The sequence below is a fragment of the Streptopelia decaocto genome (assembly GCF_964273445.1).
Source record: "Streptopelia decaocto genome assembly, chromosome: 1".
NCBI classification, from domain to species: Eukaryota; Metazoa; Chordata; class Aves; order Columbiformes; family Columbidae; genus Streptopelia; species Streptopelia decaocto.
This window is the reverse complement of record NC_138663.1, coordinates 147,418,767-147,438,463: the sequence shown is the minus strand read 5'-3', so window position 1 is coordinate 147,438,463 and position 19,697 is coordinate 147,418,767. Positions and strand designations below refer to the sequence as shown.

Here is a 19,697-nt window from a genome sequence, read left to right as displayed (position 1 = left end):
TGTGTTTTCACCATGAATCCCTGTTTCTTGCTGCTTAAGACTAAAGTTCACTTAAATTTGGGGACTTTTCCTTTGAAATTGATATACTTAGCTTTTTGAAGGCTATAGACTCCGTAGAGTGTAAAGCTGTAAAACCATCTAGAACATTTTCATAACCTTTCATTTATGATAAAAGAAAATTTAATCACAGAAGTAATTGGTTTTCAGTTACTTCACACATCAGGCAGGGAAAAATCATTTTGATAATCTAATGATACACAGCAGGGAGAACATAAGGTTCTTTTCATTAACAAGCCATTGAAATCTCCCTGTTCCCAAACTGCAAACTAAAATTCAGAAAATGGTTTTGCTTAATTAACAAACCAAAATAATTTTTAATGTAAATTCATTTCACTTGTGAGAGTTACCCAAAACACCTTTGATGCTTTATTATTCCAAAGCTGTTGTACAGAAAAAAAAAAAACAACTAACAATTACATCAGTTCTCATTTGTAAGTGCAAAGAGAGCAGAATGATATAGCTGTCTCCTCGGAGAGCTGATAGTCATATTCAATGGATAGACATATGAGTAGTACAACAAGTGCTTCAAAACATTTTCTACATGTTTTTATCTTTTAAGTGAAATCTTAAAAAGAAAACCAAACAAACAAACCACCACACAAACCACAACAACAAACTAGTGTCCAAGGCTTGCTTTGTCATTTTCTTTTCACATGGCTATCTGAAACAGAAAAGGCTTCCAAAGCTGTGATTGATGTAAAAGTATTGCAGTTTAGACTGTGCTGATGATCAGTATCTGGTATTAGTCCCTTTGAAAATGTGCAGCCGCAACAGTAAGTTTTCTCTCATTTCAAAGCTATAAAGACCTTCTATTAGTACACATTTACAATTGTGCTGTAGAAAAACAAAGTTTACATAAGCTCACATATCTTCCTCCTGAATCTATCCTGGTCTACTTTTGACCTTTATCATGGGATGAGAGTTACAGCATCTTAGGACTGCACCTAAGATCAAAGTGAACCTTTTTCTGTCTTTAAACTGGAAATTAATTTCTGTATGGCCTTAGCTGCTATTGATGGTGCTGATGATAGTCTGGCATTGACGTGGATGATACTGGCCCATCTTTCTATTCTTGTTTCTCGTTCCCGTGATGTACAAAAAAGGAAAAGGAAATCAGTCAAATTCTTCATAGTCTTGAAGATTAGCATGTATGTAAATATCGTAGGACACAAATGTTCAAAAGCACAGAGGATAGAATGGGCATATCTGGTTTGTTTTTTTTTTTATTTCCTGCACATGGCAGGTCAGAGTTTACACAGAATCACAGAAGGTGATTGGTGTTGGAAGTGACCTCTGGAGATCATCTAGATCAACCCACCTGCTAAAGCAGGTTCACCCAGAGCAGATCGCACAGGAGTGAATCCAGCTGGGTTTTGAATGTCTCCAGAGAGGGAGACTCCACAGCCTCTCTGGGCAGCCTGTTCCAGTGCCCTGGCACCCTCAAAGTAAAGAACTTTCTCCTCATATTCAGATGGAACCTCCCGTGTTTCAGTCTGTGCCCATTGCCGCTCATCCTATCATTGAGCACCACTGAAAAGAGTCTGGTCCCATCCTCTTGACACCCACACTTGAGATATTTATAAGCATAAATAAGGTTTAGCTGTGGAAGTGGTAGAAGTACCAAGAAGACCTCTTTAAAAACACCAAACGACTGGTCTGTGTGTATCTGTGTGTTCTGTATTCTGCAAGTGAATGCGAAGACCTGGTCTGTCTTGCTAAATAGCTGCAAGAATTGATAATATGCAAGAAAACCAAGAGAAGTGATCAGTTGACTCAAAAAAAAAAAATAGCATGCAGCTGCATTAGGCCCCTGATTCTTGTGGGGGATGTCTTGTGGACAGGATGGGGTAAATGGGGCAAGGTGGGGAAGAGCAGTCTTCTCACTCAAGAAGGCTGACGGTGGTATGCAAGCCCTTTATAGGCTTTTTACTCTTTCCTTGTGATGTCCTACACCGTCACCTCTACAGGGTTCACAATCTTTATGTATCAGGGACAAGTGAAAGCTGCTCTCACAAAAGGAACTACTGCTTCTCTTAATGATTTTACAGAAGTAATGCTTAGGTGTGCAACAGCAAAGGAAAGCAGGGAAGAAAAACAGATTGAATGCAGGGAAATTTCTGTGAGATAGGTGAAGTTTGGGGTTCACTTTCAGTTTCATTTTCTGCTCCAGGTATCCTCATCATGATGTCCATGTGTAATGAGGTGCACGTGTATGAATACATCCCTTCTGTCCGACAGACCGACCTGTGTCACTACCATGAACTCTACTACGATGCAGCGTGTACCTTAGGGGCCTACCACCCACTGCTCTACGAGAAGTTGCTGGTGCAGAGGATGAACAAAGGTTTGCAGGATGATCTGTATCGGAAGGGGAAAGTCATTTTGCCAGGGTTCAAAGCTGTCAAGTGCCCCAAAAGAAATAATTTCCCACACTTGTAGAAGAGAGTCCTTCAGAAACAATGTGCAATAAGGTACTACTGTCGTACTATAAACAAGAAGAGAATACTTGAAAAATGTATCTTAGACCAATCTAGTCTTGAGTCTATAAATTGTAATTAAGTAGCAGGCATGAGAAATACTTTTTTTCTAAGCCTGAGTATTTATTACTGCTTTGCAAATAGTTAAAGAAAATAAAAAGGCTTAGTTCATGAAAGGTGCAGAGGACATACTTAGGCAGAAATATAATGTATTGTTGTGGGTGTGACTGTCAGAATTTGTCGGTGGTCTCTTATGCCACATATGTTAGGCTGTAATTTTTTTTAATGAACTTATTTAACTGTCAAACCTGGCATTGCAAAACAGCCTCTATTGTTCATGTACAGAGCGGCCAGTTGAACAATGCAGCATTTCTCGTGGCTCCATGGGATTTTCACACTCTCCAAGAATGAAGTAATCATTACTCCGAGCTGTGCAGTCATTGACTAGGCTAGACGTTAATTCCCATTCATACAAAGGTTCAGTTACAGGCCTGGAACTGTACAGGGGGCCTTATGGTGGCTACAAAATCAGTGCAGATGGAGGTGGCTGTACACACGGCCAAAACAGTTAAACTACTGGATGTGCTTCTGATGCCAGACCCCTCACACTGACTGCGTAGGGCAGAGGGAAAAGAGAAATGTCTCGTTTCTTTAGAGAACAACAAATATACTCATAACCCATTCAGAAAAAAAAAACAACACAACTCTCCCTGGGAGGCCTATTGAGAGGGTGTGAGGTGGAAACGATGCCTTCCCCTGGTCTGCACAGATGAAGAAGATCCAGAGAAAGCCAAAGGAGGCTGTGCAGCACTTGCACATCACGCTGAAAGCAAGCATAGAGGGAGTTCACCTTTCTGAAGCAAAGATAGCGTGCAGGATGACAGACATCATTTGTCAAGTATTTCATTGGGATCCAAATCAAGCTCACTTGTTCACAAGTTACTGCTGTTAAGAGAGTATAGGGAGTTTTCTGACAAAAGAGGATATCAGCATTTTTTATGTAATGTTTGAAAGACTATACTCCAGAGAAGCTCTAATGCCAGCAAAAAAAATAACTACGGATTGCATATGGAGATAATTTGATATTTTTCTTCATAACACAGAATGAGAATATTCTCTAAGGCACTTCTAAAAATCTGCCTGGTTGCTAACACATTTAAAGCATTATTTTTCATGGCAATACTTGAGTTTCAGATTTTCCAAGTGGCAGGAGGTTAGTGTTTTGCCTTTTTTTTTCACACAACTGTACCCTTTCTCTTAGGGTAAGTTCAGTAGGAACGTATGTACACAAAAGCAGCTATGTCCTTCTCATGTCCATTCAGCGAAAAGGCAGACAGCTTGAAGAGGCACTGGAAAGAATTCATGAATGATTGTGGTGGAAATTATTTTTTGTGTTTTGTCTTAAACAACAGAAAGGCAATTGCAGAGTGCACACAATGGTAATGACTATTTTCAATAGTAATGTAAGTATAATCACAGAATCCTTTTTCTGTCACTCTGCTCTTTGGGTCTGATGATTTTCTTTCCTCAAAAGTGAAGAATATGTGTCTTAATAGGACATAGCCTTCTCTTCCCATGTAGTCTCTTAATTTGTGTTTTATGATCCTCTTAAGATTCCTTTTGTTAACAGAAAGTATGTCCAGATGATCTAAAAACTGTACTTCTGTATTATGTGGACAGTTATGTCCATAGATCAAAATGAATAGGTTTTAATCATACTAGCCTTAGACTCTGGATATATTACATACTGATTTCTTTTTAATGTTATGTATGGCAGCAACATTTATTCTTAAAGTTAATAACACTGTTGTTTAATCTTGTGGAGAATAGATAACTTACATAGAACTAATCTATTTTTCCATATGTTTGGTACCTTGTTTGCAAAACATATGAAGTTTGAACAGTGCAATCAAATATGTCTCTCCTTCCTCTATGCTGGTTTAGCTACCACATGTTTGTAAAGGAAGGAAGCTGATTAGCTTTCTAGGACTAGTGAATATGTTATTTTTCCATAAGCTGGAAATTCTCTAGTTCTGACAAGAAAAAAAAAAAAGCATATCACTTTGACTGGTCTGCAACCACTAACCTTTAACTTTGATTTTCATGAAGAAGAAAAATACTAACTGTATTACTCAACTACTCAGAGCAGGATTATGTTGTATTTTTCCCTCAGTACTTTGTCAGAATAATCAACATAGCTGTTGTACAGAACAAGGCAAATGATAAAGTTTCATGTAACAAGTGCTAAGCATAACTACTTAATACATCATTTAAATAACAATGCAGAACCAGGTGTAAGATGTCATAAAATTAACTGTATGTTTTTAATATACTGGACTGTGCACATTCAAGTCCTCCCAGCAGAATTTTTTTCTTTGCTGTATCCTGATGCATAAGGCAGTCACTGCTCCTCCTGCAAGTGCAAATGTGGGTGCTGTAGCACCATCACCTCAGAAGATGCCACAAAGCTGTGCTGCAAACGTTTGCTTTCTCAGAGGAGGACCAACTTGTGATGCCCACCTTTTTGAAAAAATAAGGATCTCCTTGTGTGGCTTCTCAGCACTGGTTTCCACTGTGATGTTTCACTGATCGGCCTGCTCAAACACCTTGTGGCTGCTTAAAGAGATTTTACTCCCTTACCTTGTCATGTCCTCCTTCGCTTTTTGGCACAAGTGTGCCTGATCTGAGGGCTCACCTCCACTTGCTGCAAGAGGGCAATGGACAGAAATAACGAGGGAACATAAAGGACCTGCAGAGGTGCTCCCCTGACCACTGCTTACACTCTGTGGCATTGGTGTTGGTGGCTTTTATAAGAGCCCACCAAGTACTTTTGTGTTTATGGACGTTTCCCCATCCCTCACAAGGGCAGAGAGATTGTTACCAAGAATCACATTCAGTAAATGTGTGTGGTAACACTGACCTGTGTATCTTTTAATAATAATAACAACAGCACATGAGAGTGCTGGTTTTAGATACATGTATTAAATGCAGACAATGTGAAAGGAAATGCATTTTCCCACCCAGATCCTTGGTTGTTATTAGGAAAAAGATAGAGGCATGGCTTCATAGCTCTCCCGTGTGGCTGTCACACTCTAAAAGAGTGGGAATGGCACTGTAGATGAGACATTTGCCCAAACCCAGCTCTTGAAGTGCATCATCAGCCAAGCAAATGCCTCCACTGGCGGACCTCTGAGCTCCCTTCACACTCATTGCAATGATGGAGGTTTTAAATTTATGGAGTTTTACTGACAAGTAGGAGTAAGTTGCCTTCAAAAGCTATAGAGCTTAATTTCTGTGCCCTGGTGCTGCAGACAACAGTTGCACTTTGCTGAAACAAACCAGAAATGCAGCAGCAGCTTAAGGGAACGTGCTGAGTTTATGCTGAATTTCATTATGCCCTTTTTTCCACTGTGAATTCTGTAGCTTTTCTGACTTGTGGTGCTCTATCATTTTATACATTCATCCTTTGGATGGTTAAATCAAGGTATTCTTCTGTTTATTCAAGAAAAAAACAAATGGAATATTTTGCCTCATTTTGAGCCAAAATTTTTTTTGCTTAAAAAGTATTAATTGTTCCATTACTTTATAGTTCTAAAGCTCACCTGAGCATAAACTCACAGCTCAGTCAGGCATTCCTTGGATTAAACTACTACATCTTGTTTTTTACCTTGCTGTGCAGTTTTATACTTTTGAAACTCTGGTGAAGTCAGTGAGATTACAATGATATAGGAAGTATATACCTTTGGAGAGAGAGGGGGTGGTTTACACACTCTAATTTACACTCTCTCTTTACAAATTTAGCTAAATCATTGCATGCCTTTCGTCAGGACACTTTCTTTGGTGAGAACACCCAAATTCTGAACTTGTTGCTGTAGATCTCTTGCCAAAGTCAGCAAAACCAAGACATTTTTTTCTCTTAAATGAAGACAAGTGTCTACACTCAGTGGTTGTGCAGATAGAACAGTCATTTTAGAGATGGATTGAATTAAACAGTTTCAAAAAACATGTAGACCAAGCCAATCCATAGTGAGGTTTTTCTTTTTCATTTCCTTTTTCTTCAGCAGTTTCTAAGGATGGAAAATGTCATTTGGGCAGTGACACAGATCTACCATGAAAGGAATATTAGATGCATTGACTGCAAAACTAAATGGCTATTATTTTTCCCTTTATGCTCTCTGAAGTTGATGCATGTTGAATAAGTGAAATTGTTTTTTGAATTCAGAAGATTGTCATTAGAAAGTATCTGGAGCTTTTCTGGGAGCTTTCCTCTCTCTCACAAGGAGGGTAACTGATTTAGATGTTTCAAATGTAAAGCAGCCCATGTCTGGGCATACCTGCATCATTGAGTTAAATTTGACACTGCAAATTTCTTCTCTCTGGCTTAGTGATCAGGTTCAGAGTTTTGTTTTAGAAATAAGAGTTGTGTGTAAAAGCCTTACATTTATCCATATCATCTCATCCCTCTTATAATATGTAATCAATGGAACTATACAAATATAGACTGTGTACTTTTTTAATAGCTTTGAGAATTATTTTGTATGATGATTTTTTTAAATGAATGTGTACTCTAATAACAAACGTTAAGATTTTACAGGAGTCACATTTTTAAGCAGTGTTTGTATACATTTTGACACTTTTTATATTTTCTATTATGATTTTGTATATTTTTATGTATGCACAGTGTACAGATTTTTTCCTGTAAATAAAACATTTGTTTTCGTTTGTTTCGGAGCGCTGTTTTTTTCATATTGCGTTGAGTGAATGATGATTAACTGCAGATGGCACGAAACAAGGAAGGTGCTTGTCAGTTCTGCCCACAATTGTAATGAAGTCTCAAATGGAAATGGACAGATAGGCTGACAAGTAGCTTTCCCAGTAAATTACAGAAAAGAGGCAAATATTGTAAAGCCAGTTTTATTCTAAAATGAACATGTCTACCCAAGCAGGTGCTCTCACATTCCCCTGGGAGAATATACCATGCTGCTCTAGCGTTGGCAGTAAATTTCTTGAGAGTCAAGCCCCATGAGGAGGTCACGCTTTGGTGATTTGGTGCTGTACTCGAAATGCTGGTAAACTTCAGATAAATAGCTGTGCCACCCTTTCAAGGAATCCAGCATCATATCTTAAAGAATAAGGACAGACTTTTGTTATTGATTATTAATTACAATGAAAACAACTTACCAAAGGGAAAACATAACTTGCCATTCAGTCCGTGATGAAATATCATATAATTTAACCACTACAAGTCTGTTTACACCCATTAAATGTAAGGCATTCTGCTGCTTTTGATAGTCTTTGAACTGTGAAGTGGCTGGCGTTGGGCTAGTGGAGGTGACAGTCACTCTTTTCATCCCAGAGAGTCCACACCAACAATAAAGCTAGTGACACATTGGTGGAACGATAAAAGTTGGATTGCTGTCGCGTAAACTCCTGGCAACCAGTAATCATGCAGCTCACCCAGTGTGTATTACACCACCTCCTGGCAGGCAGTGTTGAAGGAATAATTACTATATGTCATGATAGGCAAGTAACACCTCTCAGAAAAATTAGCTGCACTAGGGGATAAACTGATTGCTGAGATATATGAACAAAGCAACTAACTGATGCTTTTCCAATGCATCAACTTTGCTTTTTTTCTGCTTTGTTAATTAGAAAAAAAAACAATAACAGCAAAACATTATCACTGTATTTCATATGATAAAATGCTCAACAAACTTCATTGTCTATGATATGTGAGAGGATATTCATGTACAAACCAGTATCTCAGTAGGAGGTTGAAACCCATGAACCATATTCTGTTGGGTACAGAGAACATATTCCTGTATTGCCTATTCTTTAGCAGTGACAGGTATAGGAGGTGTGACATTACCTTTCTGATAGTACCTTGGGGAACCCTGGAGGCAAGTCATTTTCAGGTTTCATTCCCAAAATTGGACTGCTCCTTTCTGAACAATATGCCTTTGAAAGAGGCACCTTTTATCTTTTTATTCATAGAAGTCAACTGTATCTCCCTTGAGCGGCTCTGAAGGGCAGGGTTCTCTGGCAGGTGAAACTTCATACAGACATCCTGCTCTGTTTATCTGCATTATTAGCTCTCCTGTTGTGATCTGACTGAAAGACACATCTCGGGATGATGCCTGCAATTCTTTGTCTTGACTGCAGCACGAACCTGTTGAAGAACAGTTAAGACAAGCTACGGAGGAGACAGCCTTTTGCTGTAATCACTCCCACAACTTTCTGCAGGAAAATGCATGTGCAGCAGTGATTAAGCAGTGGGTCTAATTTGTCAATCAGTATGAATGGTCCACTAACATCTGTGGTTTTGTTGGATTCCTAGCACCTTGATCTTCCCAGGGTGAAAAGTGGATAATTTGATCGCATCACCAGAATAGCATGGATTTATCTGCTGCACCCCAAAACCTACCAAGGTCCACTCCATACATGTCTCTTTCCCTATTTTTAATATTTAGATTCTACTTTCTTACAGTGGTAAGTTACTCCAGGCAGACCACTTCAAAGAAATTATGGCACTTCCATGGAAGTACAGCCTGACCGCTGAGCTTCATGCCTTGATACCCAAGGCAAGTTAGAAGTACACACCTTAAAAATATGCTAATGTTCATGTAAATACTTATTAAGTTTGATGGAAATCCTAGCTGAATGCATAACATGACAGGAAACTAACTGTAACGCAGTAATATATCAGGGTGTGATGTTTGTGGGTTTTTTGAGTGTGTGGGTTTTTTTGGTTGGTTGGTTGGTTTTTTGTTTGGGGTTTTTGTGTGTTTGTTTGGTTGTTGTGGTGGTTGTTGTTGGGGGGGGTGGGGAGGTGTTGTTTTTTTTTCCCCTGGAGGCAGAGTAGCCACCAGAGAACTGACAGCACAAGTAGGTTGTGACAAATCACAGGGGGAGTCATTGCTGATGGGATTGCTGGATTCATAAAAATTATAAAGGAAGTAAAAAGAAAAGGGTCCAGGAGAAGGAAGGGGGAGAGACAAAGAATGATGGAATGACGAAGCACAGCAAGGAAGGAGAAAGAAACAGAAAGATACACCATACCAGATGCAACTGCAGAACTGCTGCTTTTTCCTAATAGTCACTTAATTGGTTTTGGCTGTTTGTTTTCTTGTTTTTTTCTGCACATTTGGAGAGGAACCCAACTCATCTGTTTGTGCTCATCTTGCTGCTGTCAGGATTGTGCAGTGGGATGTGATCTTAAAATGAAGAACTAAGGTAGAGTTATGAACAGTAGTTGACTTCTGCTGAGTCTCAGCTTCTTTGTAAATACAGGAATCCCACAAACTGGGAAAAGACTGATGTCTGCAGAGTTGTGAGGTTACATTGCTACACTCTCAACAACCTCCTCCATGTGCTTATAGTCATCTGTATGATAACTGGAATAAGAAAACTCATTTCCTCTGGTGACCCGTTTCTATGCACAGACAAATACAAATTGAATACCTGCTTGGTTACAGGATGCTGACAGATAAGGGATAATTACTGTAGCAACAACTCCTTATATGCTTGTGAGAGAAACCCTGAGGGGTTCAGAAGGGCAGGCAATAGATATCACAGCTGCCTTGATTTTATGGGAGCAGCCAGAGGGGAAAATTGCTACCAGTGCTGACTTGAGGCTGTGTCAGCTGCTGTTAATTGCTTTTCTCCAAAACAGTCATCTGACTGTGACTGAACTACTTGATTAAAATATCTTGCTGGCCCACCTTCTAAACTGTTCTTTTTTTTCTGCCCTCAGTTCTGGAGTGCTGATGTATGTGGGACGCTGGCTACATCCTGCAGTGTTGCTGCCATGTGCAGCAGGTATGTCTCCTGTGCAGGTGAGGTCCTAGGGGAAAATGGAAGAGGTTTGGGGGTTTCTGGATTGTTTTCTCTAAAACTAGGCTTTGTAGTTTGGTGGTGGTGGTGGTTTTGTTTGTACTTTTTTTTTTTTTTAATTTTAAGCATGGTTTCATAGTTCTTATAGCAGTTCAAGGAAACACAACATGAAAATGCCTCCAGAAACCTAGAGTTCATGACTTGTGAGTTGTCTGATGTTTTGTAGATTAGATGGCGTTCCCAATGCACAGTATCTACACCCTGGATTAAGACAAGGACAGTAGGAGGAATTTTTGGCAAGTTAAGGCAAGAAGCATGAGATGTGTCTCTTGTGCACCTTAAAAGTGCCTGAGGTCTATCTGTCTATAGGCCCAGCCTTGCTGCCTAGGAGGCATTCAAGCCAGGAGGCTCATATAATGTCCTATATCCTGAACACAAGGAGGACAAATGTACAGGTGGATGACCAGGCAGGAAAGGTGGGGAAAGTTCTCCTTCGGGCCTGTTTCTTAGATTGCTTTTTCAGAAAAGAGGACTGGAGGATTTACTGAAACTTCCTGCTGGATCAAGTAACATTATTTTTCTTCCATAGTAATACTCCTATCTGGAGTTTTCAGATTGTTTCTCAGTTACTTTCTGTGATTGTTTTCTTCTATACAAAGGAAATTATAAGATATCTATTAGACCTAACTTAGACTTTACAAATGCATGGGGCTGAATGTAGCTATCAGGCCAATATGCATTTTAATGAGCAGGTGAAGCATCCCAAGAACAGTAGAGATGAGAAGAAAGCAAATCAATAAGCTGCTACCAAAATAATACTAACAAAGTTGTTTCATGGTAGAAAAGCAGGGAAGGCAGAAGCAAGCGTACCAGTGTCTGAGAAATATTACCTTATTTTCATGGATAGAGCATACTAATCAGATAATCCTTGATCAGTTAAATGTCCTCTTTTTAGATAAGTCCTCATGTAACATGCTCTCGCAAGTGAACAAAGTGAGAGATTAAAGCTGCAGGGATCATAAATGGAGGACAGTTATTTTGTTAGAGGAAACAGAAACTTTACTCATACTTCAGTGTAACCAGCATGACTGCTGAATTTCAACATGACCAGTTGTGGACATGAAAGCACAATGTTAGCAACACTACTGTGTCTTCAATGCATGTTGGTTTAAGACAGCACTGCTGTTTTTAATTGGGTTTATCACTGCAGGAAAAAAAAGACTAATTGTCATGTTTATCTTCCACATGCTTTTCCCTGGCCTTAAATAGAGGTACCAAAACCCATCCGGTATACAAAAGAGATAGCATATGTGAAGTTAATTCCTCTTACCTAAAAGAAACTTCAGAAGAGTTTCCTAAAGCAATATAAGGAACAAGAACAGGCAAAGAACTTCAGTGAATAGCGGCAAAATGGATCCTGCCTCTATTTTCCTATTCCTGTTTCATTAAGTTAGAATTCTTTAGGGCTTTGCAGTGTGATTGATGGATCCTGACTGACAGAGGCAGCAGCAAATTTACCAGTCCCAATAGTAACATTTTACTTCATGAGGAGAAATGAAGGGTCTATTACTACTGTAATATGGGATGAGTGATTCCAGATTATTTTGAAATAACTCTGATTTTTATGAAAGTTCAAAACACAACAACAAGGAGTATTTTGACACTTGAAAAATGTGTGTGTTTATTCAGTCATAGTCAATAATGCTGCTCTGACTACCTGGTTTCTTCTTGTATTTTCGTTTCTTTTTCCATGGACACTGGATCAGCCCACGAGGATTAAAAGAAAGACTCCAGCTAACTGTAGTGGGTTTATGCTGATATATTCCTGCTCTAATTCTGCTATGACTAAAGTACATTAATAAACACTTGTAGAAATGTGATCTTAATGTGTTCCTTTTTTGCTGTGGGTGATGAACTCCCTGTCCTTGGTTATGTGTATAATGCATGTTTAGAGAAAACAGTTCTTGCAGATGTTCCTTACAGAGTTTGACTTCGGCTAGGACCAAGAACACTGCATAAAGAAATCCAAAGCCTTATTTTCATGAAGTTTTTTTTGTAATACAATACCATTGGCTATCTTCCCTTGTGAATTACTCGGGGTCTTTTTGCTTGAGGGTGGGTCACTGTCTTACATTCTGCTAACACACGCACACACGCACACACAGAAAACTTTGGCAGCTCTTGGGCATTTTATCTACTTCAGCACTACCTTTCATTCTGCCTCTGACTACAATACAGGTTCTTAGGAGCCCTCCCCTCACCCAGATTCCCATACCACTCTTGTCCAAAATGACCTTTCCATCAATTCCTACGAACAACATACTGGCAGTGCTCTGAAATGAGAATGCTGGAAGAACCTTTTAATTACCACACATGCATCCTGATGCTGGACGAGGGCTTTTGTTAGGGAGCTCACATTGTTGTTTTTTTTTCTCAGGCAGTGAGAGCTGCAGCATGGTAAGTGGTGGCTATGAGGGATGGGAACCAAGTGTTTCCAGTTTCTTATTGTTATCTTGGTTTGCAGCAAATTGGGTGTTGATTTTACCCAAGACAGAATCAGAAAGTACTGAGGGTGGTTTGATTTGTTATTGTGTTTTGGTAGCAGTTGCTTGGTTTTATGTGTAAGTAATCACTAGAGATTATTCAGTGATTGAACAGGAGAGGAAAACGAGAAGTTCTATTACCTTGAGGATTACACTTTTTCAAATCTTTTTCATCTGTTGAATTTGATTGTCCTCATAAAGCAAATAAATTATTTGTTTATATATTCTGTTGCATTGCATTATATTAGAGATTCTTGTTTCTTCAGCTGACCTATGCCTTCATTCAGCTTTGAAATGGTAAATTGCAAATATATAGCTGGAGACTGAGCTGCAAAATGTGGACATAGAATGGAAAAGCAGAAGCATTAGAATTAAAATGGGGAATTCTGGGGCTAAGTTAATTAATGCTTGACCTTAGCCAGACCAGGGTGTGGGCTAAAATTCATTCTGATCCCTCACCTGGCATTGCAACTGAGATCACTCAACAGAAGGTCCCGTAATATCTGTTCAGTGTGGCTTGGCAATGCTGTTTTGAAGACCAGCACAGGTTCAGTCTACCTGTAGATCCTGTATGCCTTTGTAGGACTTTAATTGTCCACACCAAACTCGGAAATCAGTTCAGAAAAAGACAGCAAAATACCAAGTGCTTTCGCTCAACCTCTAGATCACACTGAAGTAATGGCAAATGAGAAACAGCACAGTCATTAACACCTTATCCTGTTTAATCTGCATTTCTCTTAGCACTGACTGAGCCCTTGACCATCTAGATTCTCCCTTAAGGACAGATATACATGTGAAGACTGCAAAGAAATACTGCTTTGGTTGAGATTCTGCTGGAGTATACGTGCAAGTGAGCGATGCGATACAGATACAGCTAAAAAAAAGATGTCAGGATTCTTACAAGTAAGGCCCCTTGGCATCCTGTTGGACCTTTAAAAATCACCTAGTCTGATCCCCCTGACATGATCAGGGACATCTTCCAGCAGACTAGGTTGCTCAGAGCCCCATCTAACCTAGCATCAAACAATTCCAGTTATAAGGCATCCACAACTTTTCTGGGCAACAAGTTCCAGTGTCTCACTACCCTCACTGTAAAAAAAAAAAAAAATTCTTCCTTACATTCAATATAAATCTACCTTCTTTCAGCTTAAAACCATTGCCCCTTGTCCTGTCACTACAGGCCCTGGCAAAAGTCTCTATCTTTCTTATAAGCCCCCTTTAAGCACTGAAAACCTGCAACAAGGTCTCCCCAGAGCCTTCTCTTGTCCAGGCTGAACAAACCCAACTCTCTCAACCTTTTTTTCAGCAGAGAAGGCTTCTAGCCCTCTGACCATTTTTGTGGTCCTCTCTGGACCCTCTCCAACAGGTCGATGTTTTTCTTGTACTGGGGGCCCCAGAGCTGGATGCAGGACTCCAGGTGGGGCCTCATGAGAATGGAGTAGAAGGGGAGATTCATGTCACTCCACCTGCTGGCCATGCTCCTGTTGATGTAGCCCAAGACACAATTTGCCTTCTGGACTGCAAGCACACGTTACTGTCTCATGTCCAATTTTTCCTCCACCGGTACTCCCAAGTCCTCCGCAGGGCTGCCCTGAGTCCATTCATTCCCCATTCTATATTGATACTGGTTGTTGCCCCAAACCAGATGCAGGACCTTACATTAGGCTTTGTTCATCTTGATGAGGTTCACACAGGCCCACCTCTCAAGTCTGTCAAGGTCCCCCTGGATGGCGTCCCTTCCCTCAAGCATCTCTATGGCACCACTCAGTTTGATGTTATCTGAGGATGCACTCAATCCCCCTGTGTCTTTGATAAAGATACGAAATAGTATTGGTCCCAGTATGGACCCTTCAGGGATCCTTACTCTCTTTTTCTGCACTACTTGTCATTTCGAATTTGACTTTAGCTTCACTCTCTTTGGAGTCTACTCTTTTCTCCTTCTTTCAGAAATGCCTGTTTTCTTTTGCAGTGTGGATATACACTACAAAATAATCCCATTTTCTTTGCTATGAACCCTACTCATTGCATTTTTCCCTAGGTGTTCTAACCAATTCTTTTCCTTTGTCTAAAGTGGAGGTCTCTTCCCATTTCTGTGAACCCTCATGTTTTTCCAGTTTTTTGAAAAGAGTAATATAGGAAGAAACATCAACATATTAGATGTTGTTTAAAATCATATATAAAGAGATACTGAGGTCCTTCACTTTTCGTATCTTCCAGAAAGGAAGATCTTTTATCTGGATGTCATTCCCTCATTGCATTCCCTAGCCATAAGTTGTAAGTCATTGTATACTCCAAAACATATGTACTTATCCTGTGTTTTTGTTCATTCATGTGTATTCATTTCCAATTTTATTTACTATTTTGCATGCATGGGAGATGGCCTGGTTGCTCACTTCATGCTTTTGCCCTGGGTCTAAAGAAGCAAGTCCTAAACCCTTCTGTGATGTTGAAGCCAGTCCAGCCCCCAGACAGCATCCACACAGTAGGCAGCATAAGGCTAAGCTCATGTCAACATACTCTGCTGGGTTGTAGCCTGTGGCAGCATGAAGGCTGGCTGGGGCTGCCTGGGACTCTGGATAAATGCACAGGTTATTTGCTTGAACTGATTGTTTTGTCGTGAGCTGCGAGAGAAATTCCTAAAGTAATTTTGAACTCACTTTGTGAAATGCAGTTATACCTTATGACAGCAGCAAAGGTGCCCTTGAGACCTTTCTTCTCTTTGCCCCTCAACTTTAAAAAGTCATAACACTGCATGTTGGGAGAGAAAAAAAGTCAAAACACTTCTCAATTGTACTATAGTATTGTACTTAGTGTAGACTTTCTGCATTAAGAGATCATTTTGACTTTGCCCGTTTTCAGCTTAAGAGCTCTGGTGTGCAATTCTATTTGGACAAAAAATTCTCACCATTTCCAGATGACTGAGAAGGTAATGTAGCTTCCCTTCTTTATGTTGACTATTATTTACTCACAGACAGCACAGCTACCAGTGAAGAGATGAAAAAACAGGTCATAAGTATTAACATGTACATAAATTTTAATGAAAAATTATAATTACTTCTGATAATAGCTCTTATGGAAAGCCCAGGAACCCCTAGAATGCCATGAACTAAGCAAATGCTGTCTCTTTTCAGGACTAAATAGGTGTGTTCCAATTAGAGCATAAAATGAGGATTGACACAATTGTCCCTGCATCATACACGATCTCTATGGATCTGTAGTTCTGTCTTCTCATGTAGCTAAAATACCTTGGGTTTCCAAGTGATAAAATGAGCAGCTTAAAAAAAAAAAAAAAAAAAAAAAGGCATTAACTTATCCACATATTCCTGAAGCTTTAAAAATGAAACGTTATCTTTTGTTGGAAATACTGAAAACTGCACACCACCACATGAAAACTGACTATGAAAATACATCTGTTTTACAGCCAGTTGGGAAGTGTTGAAGCTATTGTTATTACTGTCTTTTTATGAGTATAATGTGTAGTTCTGTTTCCAAAAGTGTGTATGCATTTGTCTGTGTTCTGTGTGCAAGGTAAGATCAGGAAGGACTGAAAAGGGTTGCTAGAAAACTGTTTATGTAAGACGCAGAGAGATTATCATTAAAGAAAGGCAGATTCTTTGTTCCTTGTCTGGTAGCAGGGGAGCTACATGAAGGCCCTGAAAGATGGGGCTGGGTGGGTAGTGACCCATTTGGTAAGGGGTTGTGGTGGTGGTGGTAGAGCTTCCCAGGGACCACCACAGCCAGAGCGCTGCTGGGAGGTGTCTGACTTGGGATCTGAGCCAGCACCAGTTCTCTGGATGTTGTGCTATCGTTCATCCTAATGTAAAATAATATAAGAATGTCTTTGCTTTTGCTCACAGTTCTAACCTGCTGGGGAAACTCCTCATCTCTGCTGGGTTAACTCTTCCCTGTTGCACATCAGACTCCAACCCTGTTCCCCTGCCTCTTCGCAGACTCCCCGTGGAGGCTCTCAGCTTGAGCCCAGGTGGTTGTTTTAACTTGTGTGCATGAACAATGAAGATAAACCTGAAGACAATTCAGTGTGTGAGCGGCCCCACTGCAGCAACAGGGCTGTGTGAATGAGGAATTGCTCACTCATGAGGAGCACAGTTTTACATGCTGGGTCCAGGTCTCATTGGGGAAGACTCTTAAGTGCATTATTATTATTGGAATTTAATTGTACAGAAGAAAAACAACAACCACCAAAAACAAACACAGAAGTCTCTGCAGCTGGCTTAGTTTCTTCATTCAGAAAGCTCACAGTATTAATTATTTTCAAATAAGTGTGTATATTCTTTTCAGCATCACTCTTCCAAATCCTTGGGGAAGATGACAGGTTCAGCCTCTATTTCTATAAATGTGATGATTTCAATACAAGAAGACAGAGTAGAAATCAAACTGCTAATCAGGAACCTGCACTCGCATCTAATACATCTCTTTCCTCACACTCTCCCACCCTTACTTTTGCTTAGAGGCACTTTCTGACACCAAAAATAGCACATTGGTGATCACAGAGATTAGGTGGGCCTTTTTCCTTATTGTAATATGCAGTATTAGATATGCTAGTCTGAGTTTCAGTAGTCCAGGGAGACTTAAATGCACTACCTGAGTGACTAAATGTATGGAAGTAACTAGTTGGAAGCCTATGAGCTGCAGTGGAGCAAGGCTATTTTATATCAACAAAGGTTGTGACTTATAATCCAATCAATGGCTTCCAAGTAATTGGTTCTGTACATCTTTGAGTGATACAGGTTTAATTTGACCTAAATTTGGCTGTCAGTAGGAATGCAGCAAATTCCTGTTTTCTCAGAGTGCTAACTTGAAGTTATGTGAACTGGCACATGCAGATTCATGCAATAGCACCATGTCTCATCCATAACCATACCCTCTCAAGGACTTATTATTCATATCATGACTTCTGTATCAATAAAAAATTAGCTTCTGATACATATGATTAACCTCAAAATTTGCCACATCATTATGTTATCCAGCTAATGACACTTGGTTGTCAGTGCAATGAGAACATCAAGTACAGTTACAACAACCAGAAAGCTCTTTCATGTTGGGGTCCCTGTGCCTTTCTATGAAACACATGAAAGCAACATAGAATCGTAGAATCATTTTGGTTGGAAGAGACCCTCAGAATCATCGAGTCCAGCCATAACCTATCCTAACTTTAGCCCTAAACCACATCACTAAGAACCTTGTCTACACACATTTTAAACACCTACAGGGATAGCAACTCAACCATTTCCCTGGGCAGCCTGTTCCAATGCCTGACAACCCTTTCCAGGAAGAAATTTTTCCTAATATCCAACACCCTCCATGCTACAACCTCCCTTCAGGTGGTGGTAGATAGTGATAAGGTCTCCTCTCAGCCTCCTTTTCTCCAGGCTAAACAGCCTCAGTTCCCTCAGCTGCTCCTTATCAGACTTGTGCTCCAGGCCTCTCACCAGCTTTGTCACCCTTCTCCGCATTCTCTCTAGTACCTCAATGTGCTTCTTATGATGAGGGGCCCAAAACTGAACACAGGATTCAAGGTACAGGCTCACCAAGACTGAGTACAGTGACACAATCACTTCTCTAGTCCTGCTGGCCACACTATTCCTGATACAAGCCAGGATGCTGTCTTCCTTCTTGGCCACTGGGGCACACTGCTGGCTCATGTTCAGCCACCTGTCAATCAACACCGCCATGTCCCTTTCCCCCAGGCAGTTTTCCAGCCATTCTTCCCCGAGCCTGTAGCGCTGCCTGGGGTTGTTGTGACCCAAGTGCAGGACCCGGCACTTGGCCTTGTTAAACCTCCTACAACTGACCTCAGTCCAATGATCCAATGGGTCCAGATCCCTCTGTAGAGCCTTCCTACCCTCCAGCTGATCAAAACTCCCGCCGAACTTGGTGACATCTGCAAACTTCCTAAGGGTGCACTCCTGATTCCTAGGGAACACAACTCGTGACTGGCTGCCAAGTGGATTTGGCTCGGTTCACCACAACTCTTTGGACCCAGCCATCCAGCCAGTTCTTTACCCAGCAAAGAGTACAGCTGTCAAGGTCATGAGCTGCCAAGTAGGATACCAGCGATCGTCTCCGCAACAACAAGTTCGTGGCTATGAGCAAGCTCCACATCTCTCACGTGAATGCTTAATATCTGCTTGCATATCATTTGTGAAAAAGCAGGTTTCCGTTAGCACCACTACAGTGAAAGGAAGGTATTATAATTGAAGCTGTCATTAAAAACCTGTTAGGGGTGGCTGCATGGGTTTGAAGAGAGACCATGTGAACTTGACAAGAAGCTGTGATGAGAATAAAAGACACTAAGAGAGGTAAAAGAAGATGAAACTGAAACTCTACATAACTACATTAACTGTAGACCAAAAAAAGGACAGATGCACTGGAATCCTAAGCATGCTGACCTTGCCCAGCTTGCTCCAGCACCTGATGGTAGCATGTTGCCAAGTGGCAGAAAAGCCATCCATAGTGATGAGTGAGAGAACAGGGAAAATGGAGTATCCTTCTCTATTGTCTCCTTCAGCCTCCCCCTGAACATTGCTTAAGTCTCAGGCAGTTTAGTGCTTTACAGCTTCATCAATGAAACTTCATCTGCCTGGCATGATGTTACCAACCCAGCAAGGGTCCAGCTTAAACAGTGCATTTCTCTGCTCCTGGAGGAGAGTGGAGGAAGGAGGAGAGTGGTGGTGCTCCATGCTGTCCTGCCTGAGAGAGTCCCTGCAACTGCAAAGAAATTCACCATTTTCCCCAGCATTTTATTACCCCATGTCAGTGCAGA

The 19,697-nt window shown here is 40.5% G+C and overlaps 2 protein-coding genes across 3 annotated transcripts in view; one reads left to right on the top strand and one right to left on the bottom strand.

Annotated features, from left to right (window-relative positions):
* The window catches only part of ST6GAL2 (ST6 beta-galactoside alpha-2,6-sialyltransferase 2), a 55,192-nt gene extending 47,936 nt beyond the window's left edge, over positions 1 to 7,256 (top strand). Inside the window, exons 6-7 of one of the 2 annotated variants that reach the window (XM_082074608.1) lie at positions 2,231 to 2,404; positions 2,883 to 7,256. In XM_082074608.1, the coding sequence (XP_081930734.1) occupies positions 2,231 to 2,404; positions 2,883 to 2,953 (245 nt within the window). In that variant the 3' untranslated portion in view covers positions 2,954 to 7,256. Of the gene's footprint in view, positions 1 to 2,230 lie in introns of both variants that reach the window. The other variant, XM_082074607.1, reaches the window with a different exon arrangement.
* The window catches only part of LOC309451144 (pinopsin-like), an 87,976-nt gene that overhangs the window by 419 nt on the left and 67,860 nt on the right, over positions 1 to 19,697 (bottom strand). The window lies entirely within an intron of this gene.